The 10,074-nt window shown below is 40.2% G+C and overlaps 1 protein-coding gene across 1 annotated transcript; it reads left to right on the top strand.

The window, feature by feature from the left end:
• The first annotated feature begins 956 nt into the window (after positions 1–956).
• Positions 957–2,411, top strand: LOC108650674 (uncharacterized). Its single transcript, XM_018099886.2, has 2 exons — positions 957–1,502; positions 1,582–2,411. Exons 1-2 carry the CDS (start codon positions 1,500–1,502, stop codon positions 2,284–2,286), a joined length of 708 nt encoding a protein of 235 aa, XP_017955375.1. The 5' UTR covers positions 957–1,499; the 3' UTR covers positions 2,287–2,411.
• Positions 2,412–10,074: the final 7,663 nt, after the last annotated feature.

Raw genomic sequence — 10,074 nt, 5'->3', positions numbered from 1 at the left:
ATATTAAATTATGTATTCGGTTTTTTAATTTATTTCAATTTACAAATGAGACAGCTGCTGACAGCGACACACGCACCCAAAGCCAGCCGAGATGAAGCCCGGCCAAGCGCCCACTTCAATTGCTTTTTGTGGGCCTCTTCAGTCGCTCCCCCAGCTGCGAGGCCTATAAATAAACGGAGTACTTCCGCAGTGCTTGAGCGGCCAGCAAATTAACACCTCAACAAAAAAAAAAACAGTTGAACTACTTAAGTGTGGCCTGAAAAAAGCTAAGAAATTCGCAATATTTGATAGACTAAAAGTTACTCTGTTTTGTAGAAGAAAAACTGAGAATATTTTACTAGAACTTGGCACGACTGAGCGAAACTCTTTATATATGTATATAGAATACATCTATAATAAATCTGTAACATGATTAAAGACGACTATGGCAGAGTGAAAATTCAAGATGTAACGACTCTGCGATACCCTGCATTATCGTATCATTAATCTGTAGCCCTATATAACACCTAGAAGATAAAGATATAAAAGTTCAGTATTAAAATTCAACATCTAACGACTGTGGATTACCATCGTATCATCGTATAATATCAACAAGATCTGCAGTTGCCTTATATCCTATATATGCGATAGCCTGCATTATCGCATCATCGTTTATTTTCAACACAATCTATAGCTGCCTTATATATGTATACAATACATAGTGAAATATACCCTATATAACACCTAGAAGACACAAAAGATACAGATATAGAAGTTCAGTATGAAGATTCAACATATAACGACTGTTCGATACCCTGGATTATCATCGTATCATCGTATAACACAGTCTATAGCTGCCTTATATCCTATATGTGCGATATCCCGTATTATCGTATAATATCAACACGACCTGCCTTATATACCCCATATAAAACAGCCTACAAATGCTTATAGTCAAATATTCCCCATATACACCTATAGCTAGCCACGTATAGCCATCTAGAAAGGTCAAGCACACGTCCACCACTTGACATTGCAGGCAACAGAAAAATAATAGAAACACAAAAAAATTTAAAGCAAGACAAAGGCCGTACACAAATGGCAGAGATTGAAGCGCAGAGACCGTCTTGAAGACCCAAGATGATGTCGAAGCTGAAGCTGAAGCTGAAACTGAAACTGAAGAGAGTTTCAAGTGGTGCACTTCAAGCCGGAGGCAACAAAAACAAACACAGCGAAACAGCGAGAGAGAGAGAGATAGAGAGAAAAAAACGAATTTTTGAAGATTTTTAATTAAGTTGAGGCGAAGCGAACCGAGTTCAACTGGAGCTGGAGGCTGGAACTGGAACTCCAACTGGAACTGGAGCTGCGGCCGAGAGCAAGGCGAAGGCTAAGGCTGAATTGGCTCAAAAGTTTTTTGCTATAAATGCGACGGTCGACTAGAGTCAAGCCATCAAACAGCCCAAGCAACTTTTAATTGCCAGACGCCGTTAGCCCCAACAAAAAACGTAAACAACAAGAAAATGGTAAAAACAGGATACAGTATACACACGCATACACACACACATACACATACACATATGTATATGCCTTTTGCTGTTGCAGAAATTCTTCTCGCTTGGATCCGTGCTCACCCTCTCCGCCGTGGCCAGCGCCGCCTTGGCCGCACCCCAGGGCGCTGCTCGTCTGCGCCGCGATCTCTCCGAGCTGGCGCTGGATGCCGCCGCCATGGAGTACGTGCCGCCGGCAACGGAGTATCTGCCCGCCGATGCCACGGAGGAGCCGAGCGCCGTGCGGGGCGAGCAGGGCTACGAATATCGCACGGTGCGTCGCCTCAAGCTGCGCCATCGAAACCGCCGCGACGTCTCCCATTTGCCCATTGGCCAGCAGTACTTGCCGCCGCCCAGCAACAGGTATCTGCCACCCGCTCCTGCTGCAGCCGATGACACCGAGGAGGTTGTCTCCGCTGCACAGCCCAAGGTGGCCAACGAATATCTGCCGCCAGCCGTCGAGGAGCAGCCAGCCAGCACTGAGGCGCCCACGGCCCCGGAAACCGAAGCGCCGGCAGCTGAGGCCCAGCCCTTGGTCGAGGACCAAATCGTCGTCGATGTGCCCACGGCCGAGCTACGTGACGATGGCTATCACTACAAGCAGCCCGAGGAGATGCCCGCCGAGCTGAAGGAGGCTGCCAAGGAGTACTTGCCGCCGCTCGACGATGGGGTCGTCGTCGAGGGCCCAGCCGACGGCGAGAGCTCTGTCCTGACCAAGGATGGCTATCAATATCGCGCCATTCGCCGTTACAGATTTTAGTTGCGCCTTGCCAGCAATTTAGCATTTCTATTTTGGAATTTTATTGAATTTTACTTTCAATTTTGTTTTTGGATTTTTTGTTTATGTTTTATTTTCTTTTGAATAAAGTAAATCTTTGATTGCATTTAAAATGTTACCAGAGCTAAATAGAGGAGTAGAGGAAGCCCACACAGAGCTGCTAACAGGCCAGCCACGCCTCTTTCTGCCCCTTTGCAATAGCTGCAAATTTAATGCACTTTTTATAGAGTTTATCTAAAAACTTTGCTGAAGATTTAAGAAATTGATTAATGCTTGCAGCAAAGTTGAGGCTACAGAAAAAGTCCAACTAAAGTGGAAAACGTGAGGAAAATCGTTCAAGTTTTGGCCCAGTTATGTGAGCCCAGGCAAGAGTCTCAGGATGTTTCCCACTTTAACTTTTCAGACTTTGCTCAACTCCTTTAATTTGCCTATCTTTGCCACAATGCATATATGTACCTCTCTCTCTTTCTTCCGCCCTCTCTCTCTCTCTTGTTCATCAAAGGCTCTTTGCAATTTCTAGCCAAAGCAAATTTCATTACATTTCCTTTCTCTATTAACGATTCACACGGCGTACAAAGCGTGCTCTGCGCTTTTATCTTTACCCTTTTACGCTGCGTATAAGCAATATTTGCCCAGTATATGCTCTGGCCTTAGTTAACGCCCACTTGTTGGTTAGTTTAGCTGCGGTTAACCAGTTATTGCCGCTGAAATTAGTGTCGATAAAAAGGCTCTTTATTGGAGCACCAATTAGCGCAGAGTTATGTAAGGCATAAATAAATTGTGGAAGGAGCGGAAATCCCTCCCTGGGAAATTTGATATGAAAATCATGATAAGAATTTAGGTTATATATATGTAAGGGGTATATATACATATATCTAAACACGAGCATGCGTTGCCTTAGCATCCTTTAAGGTTTAATTAATGCACTTGGGCGTTAATCTGACAACAACAACAACAACAACAACAAGAACAACATGAATCATTAAGTGCGCACTCAAGATAAATTATCTTAGCTTGTTGCATATTCCTTCTCCCTCCGCTTCTACTGTACCTGCCAACTGCTGGCGCTACTTCATATCCTCCTCCTCCTCTTCCTCCTCTTCCTCCTCTTCCTCCTCCTCTTCCACTCCTCTTCCTATTGCTTTTCCTCTTTGGCTGCAATAAAATCGCAAGGCAATTGCAGCTAATGGCTGGCTTAACATTTCTCATTCACTGCCACGCCCACTTGATTCTTTTTTTTTTTTTTGTAATTATGAGCTCAATTGAATGCAAATTAAATTAAAATCGAATCATATCAAAGCGAACTCAATTAGGGAAAACAAATTATAGTTGAATTCTGCTGGGCAACAAGTGTTAAGGCAAAAGGGAATTCGATGAATGAAATATGGTTAAATGAGAGCAAAGTTATATGCGCGAGGGCTGTCACAAGTGTTTCCAATGAACTAAAGTTGGTTCTACTACTGGTTCAATTTTCTGAATAAGTTTAACAACTCGTATTAAATTCAGGCGTTTATAGTAAGTGCTTAAATTTTTAAGTATTTCAGTAGTTCCTGAACGATAAATAGAAGCTTCTTTGGCTCTCAGTTTAGTTAATTCAGTAGTAAAGGACGGGATAGAGAGATAGATAACTATGCAGAAACTAGTAAAAAATTCAGGGTTGATTCCAGTGAACCACAATTCGATATAGTAAGTCCATTTCGTGACTTAACGAGATTAATTAGTTGAAGAGTTTATTTAAAAGTCGTCAGCTTAACTCAGATTAAGTTCACACGTTAATTGATTCATCTTTCCTGACCCATTGAATAAATAAACAGTATTATTTGTTACGAACTACATCGTTTAGTTCATTTGAATCAATGTCTAGCATTCAGTGGTTCATTTCGATATGACGCATTAAATCAAGCCTCGTGCCGAACAAGAGCAAACAAGTCCATGAAGATGGTATTGGTAGCAAATACAAACAGATAGCGAGGGATAGAGAGAGTGACAGAGACAGAGATACATATGTATGTATAGAGTGGATGGAATGTGGTCGAAAGTGTCTCTGACAGCCCGCTTATTGCATATTAAATTGCGTGTAACGCATAATGTCAGACAACGGCAGAAATCAAAGCAACAACAAGCAACAACAATGAGCAACAACTAGCCGGAAGGATACTGGGCAAAAGGGACAACAGCCAACAGTCAACAGAATGTATTATTTTAAGTGCCTGCCTGACATATGACGTAAAAAAATAAATAAAATTTAACAAAATATTTGACTCGACAAAATGTCAGCAAAAGGCACTTTTCATGCGTTCCACAAATGAATTTCAATTTTCCAATTTCGACTGCAATTTGCCAGCAGAGCTAAGCTCTCTTTAATCTCATCTATAGCTCGAGCTTCTTCTTCTTCTTATTAAACTCGCCAGCGAGTCCATTGTGGATTCATGCAAAGCCGTTTTGTGGAACGTCAAAGCGTTTTGTCTTTGCCTTTGACAGCTTCCATTCGAAATGTTATTAAACTTGTGCATATTTATGAATTTAATTTCTGCATTACAGCCACCGCATGTCACATATACGAGCAGCACACAGGCATACGCACACGCACTCCCACACACACACATATATATATAGAGAGAGAGAGAGAGAGCGCTGCTTATGCAGCCTTTGAAATGAGCAAAAATTACTGCAGGCGTTGTGTATGTGTATGTATGAGTGTATCTCAGTGGGTGTCTGTGTGCATGTGTGACTGAGTGTCTGTGTGTGTATATGCAACTGCTCGTTATTTCCCACATGCTTCAATTCATATTTGTATACCCTAACATAGAGCATTATCCATTTTCAGAGTGGTTTATGCTTATGCAGAGGAAAAAGCATTTAAGGAAACTCCATCTGTAGAGTTCTATAGAGTTCTATCACCTCGACTAATCAATTGTGTTATTGTAAAGTATAACTTGTTAACTTCACATTTGAGCTCTAAAACGTAGTCGTATTACGTATAAGCTAGATTGCTTTATTATATTCTTTATAAATCAGAGATATATCATATTTAGACTTTTTACTCGCTCTCCAAGCGAAATAAATATATTGGTTTTTGTGCAATGCTCATCCATCTCTCTGCTTGTCTGTCCTTATGTAAATCATCTATCTAAAAACAATTGAGAAATTAATATGACTTAAATATTCCTAGGGTTATGTCTTCATTTAAATATAATAATTTACAAACCAAATTTGACCTCTTAACTCAACTTTATTTATTGTGAACAAAATTGCAGCCCAAATATTCCCTAACAAGCAGAATACTGTCCTATTGAAGCGATCTTAAATGTTATATAAATATTCGCAGCAACTTGTAAAACTTAAATTTTAATATTCATTCCAAAGTGTATATCAATTGTCATTCGACTCTTCTTCTTCAACTACTTGATGGGTGTTCTTTCCGTCTTCAGTTTATGTGCTGGCAGATGGGGTCGCTTTAGAGCTCTATAAGCCATATAGAACATGGTTTGTGCTTTAAAATGCGTTTACGAGAGACACTTGAGCGTCGCCTCTTGATGGCCTCTCCTTTAATCAGTGGGAATGCAAGCGAGTCCTTTGCCATGCCACAACAGGAACTGCTCCTGCTCCTGCTCCCGCTCCTCCCTCTCCATCTCGTCGTGCCTACCGTCGTTGACAACCTGCTAATTGAACGCTAAAAATAGCAGCAAAACCTGGCCCATACCCACGTCCATAAACGTCTGTGTTTCGGTTTATTTTTGTGGTTTTTTGGAGAACATCTTTGTTTGCTTTTCATTTGGTTGCATGAAATGTCAAATTTAAGCTGCTTAAAATGTACCCCACTGAGTGCAAAGATCAGTTGCTCTTAAAGCAAGCAATAAACTCGGCAAATGGCACAGATTAAGTGGCCATTGTAGGAGAAATAACTGCAAATTGCTTTTGAATTTGAATTAAAGAAATTTGCTTGAAAATCAACTCGAACAATTTCTAGGAAAATAAGGCCGCAATAACTGTAAATAAAACAAATAAATACATGTTTTTCAATAGAACTGAAACACTAGAAACATCGAAAATTAAAACAGGCTACAATTCCAGCAAATTATATTTGTAGAGAGAGAGAATGAAAGAGGGAGAGAGAGAGAGAGAGAGCTGAATGTCATTTCAATTTTGACTTAAAAGGAATTAATTAGGGGAAAGAAAGACATGAATTTGTTTTCAATTTCGACTTGAATGGAATTGGTTAACCAAATTTAAAACATTTTTTGCCCATATGATACCTGATAAGAGCCTAAATACTAAATTTCTATGATGTTAGCTCTTCAAGTTCTCGACATATGCGCAACTAAGCAAAGCTCCTAATTTATTTTCAGTAAATAAGTAATCTTCTATCACATATTTCATATTTGTATATCCATTTTATCACATATTTCATATCTGTATACCCATTGAAAATTATTTTCCCATAGTAAAACACATTAACAGAGTTCAAGCTGAAATATAGAATAGTCTCATTCGACTAGCAGCCCTACGAAAGTTTCAGGGTATCTCCTAGTCAAATAGTCCCGCCTCTTACCCTCCCATGTATGCATGTATACAATGAGAGCCCAAATACTTTATTTTGTATCTCTTACAATGCTTGAATTATACTAAGGAAATCGAATTTTAAACCGAATCCCCACAAGCACTAGCATAGTAGAGTCATGCAACATGCCTGGATGCTGACGTCAAACAACTCAGCTCAGCTCAGCTCAGCAGTTAGCATATTTCATCGAAGCACACATTTCTCGCACAAAATATTCCATTTTCAATTAAAGTTTGCCATAGAATCTCCCTCTGCCCGCAGGGCATCGACAAGAAAATGTCCAGTCTAAAGTGTGAGGAAGGCCAACTATTAGATGACAAATATGTTATTGTTAGCTGCTGAATGTCAACAAAATATGTTAACTTAATTAAAATGAGAAACAAAAGTCAAATAAAAGCCAGAAAAAAAAAATGAAGAGAAGTAAACTTTCTTTTTTGCCTTAACTGACTTACAAATTGGCCAACTAGAACAAGCCTGGCCATGTTTTGTGTGTGTTTACTGTACATGTTGTTGTTGTTGTTGTACAAGTACATAGCCTAAATCCAACTTGAATTACACAATTTTGTGGCCAGTCCCGGAAAACTCTCCAAAGTCCTTCTCCCTCACACCCCGAACAACTTTACCTAAAAATGTGTTTAAATGATAAATGGTTTTAGCTGTGTGTGTGTGCGAGAGAGACAGAGAGTGTGTGTGTGTGTGTGTGAGAATGAAAAATATTATTTCTGCTGTGGCTACATAATGAAAATTTGCTGTGCACAAAAAAAAAGAAAGCATGGAAAATGAAATGCAAAGCTCAATAGCTGAGGCAGCAAATGAAAAGCCAGCACAAATTTCCATGAAAAATCAAAATATCTACCTCAATTTATGTTAGTTATCGACAGCAGAGTGAAATTCACATTTGCCAAGCTCATCAAATTCACAACAACAGACGGCCATTGACTTGGCCAACGTTGGCAGCCCAGTAATTAACCAACTGCCAGGAGAGAAATGCCAGCAATGGAAACTGACTCGGGCATCCTCAAATCGTCCAGTGAAAACAGCTCAGCTTACCTGAACTGCCGTTCTGGGTCTGGGCCTTTAGTGGCGCAAATTGTAGCCTGGCCAAAGGTTTTGGCCCGCAGCTATGCAGCTTCATTTGCAGCCGGGCCAAAGTATTTGACTAATGCTGGCCCAAATGAGCTGGCAATTAACACAATAAAATTATGGATAGGCAAGCATACATCTGAAATTATACAATTATCTATGTATATCCCTCAAGTCTGCAGCAGACTTTCTCCATTTGCCCATTTCAGCAGCTCATGCACTTGGGCATTGTAAAGTTTACAAAATCTAGCGCGGCATTCCTCCTCCTCCTCCTCCTCCTTTGCCACGCCCACATCCAAACACAGCTGATTTATATACAGTTGCTTTAACTCTAGCTCCTGTTTTAGTCTAATGAAAACTCTGGCCAAAATGCCCCGAAAAATGGGACCAAAGATAAACTTGCCTTGTTTTTTGGCCATATAAACAGGCCCAGCCACGCCCCTCGGCACCCACTAACACACAGTCAACGTCCCACATACACTCTACATCATGTCTAAGTAACTATAAAGCACTTTGGATTGCCCCAACACAGACACACACACACACACACACACACAGACACACACACACAGTGTCGAAACAGAATTCGTTGGGGCCGTTAGAATGCCTCACGTGGAGCTGGGCTTAGGGCATGTGAACCTTTGTTAAAGAATCCCAGTGGGGGTGGACGTTGGGTGGACACTGGACGACTATGGACTGTGTGTTGCCCCGGACAACGGCGTGTGCCGTACAGCGACGGCAACACTAGTCAACTAAGATGGGAAATAAAAAACACATATTGCTTAAAATTCGCTGTCGTTGCCATCGCCCATCGCCCATCGTCCGATGTTCGCTGTTCGCTGTCCGCTGTCCGACGTCGAAAATCCAATGTCAAAGGCAAACTGGCAGCTACTCAGGTGCGTGGGCTCCCACTTATGAGTGGCTTTTAGTCTGGTCTAATACGCATCATTAGAACATTTAACAGGAAGCACGTGACGGCTCAAAATGTAGGCGGCACAGTATTCGTGTCTTCCCAACAAAAAACAAAAAGAAAGGAAAAGGATTCCTCAGGTGAGCTTTTAAGTTGTGATTTTTTGTTCGTTCATGTAATTTTAAGGCACTGGAAAAGTGTTGGAAAGCGTTGGCTTTAAACGTGCAAAAAGGTCAAATAAACATTGATAAAGAATTTGTTTATATAAATAAATAATAATAATATAGATATATTATTCATAATCATACAGAAAATTAAACTCGTTTATTTGAAATCGTTCTTTATCATCAATTATATTAAATAACGAATTAAAAATTAAGTCAAGTTATTATATTCTCATTGCTTGCATTTTAAATGCGCGCGCCAAATATTTCTCAGTGCTGCCACTAACGCCAGCCGTGCTGCCACACTTTATATTGCAATTTTTGCCATTCACAACAACCTTTAACATGCGATAGCTAACTATCGATAGCTGAGCGGCCACGGCCAACAAGAATTTGCAAATTTTAAATGAAATAAAAACAATCAACATTATATAATAAATGTATATAATAATAGATATTACATATCAAATTTTCTTTTACTACGTTATGCACAAGAGACTCTTATGTAGATAATTGAGTTTGAGTGAATAAATATCCGTGAATGTAAAAAGCTCACTTACCAGATTACAGTTTACAAATTTATAATGCTCTCCTCTTCTGGCGTACTCTTACTTTTCACTTCTGCACTGAATATGTCTAACTCTCACTCTCGCTTTTAGCACTCACACAACACTAACTGTTTTATTTATTTAGAAGCACAAACAAAATAAACTTAAGAACAAAATAATTTCACAGGCAAAAAAAAAAAAAAACTCAACTGATCAAGATCAGCAACACGCACACACTGGCTCCTTTGGAACAATGCTCAAGCTCAGCTGGCACACACACTAATACTACAATGACAGCAAAGAGAGAAAGCGCTCTCAAATTATCTGCAATGTTTGTCTTTAAGCAACGGTAATAAAAGCCCTGCGACCAATCCAAGTAAAGAGAGCGGCCATTGGAATTGCCTTGCTTTTGTGCTGCCAAGCCAGGGTCAACAGTGCAGGCAAAATTTATAGTCCATGCTCTCAACATCCACAGAATCCACAGTATCCACAACATGTTCAACG

This window comes from Drosophila navojoa, chromosome 4 (assembly GCF_054131105.1).
Source record: "Drosophila navojoa isolate 15081-1374.11 chromosome 4, UAZ_NAV_1.0, whole genome shotgun sequence".
Classification (NCBI taxonomy): domain Eukaryota; kingdom Metazoa; phylum Arthropoda; class Insecta; order Diptera; family Drosophilidae; genus Drosophila; species Drosophila navojoa.
The sequence above is the reverse complement of the archived record's forward strand: the minus strand, read 5'-3'. Positions and strand labels throughout refer to the sequence as shown.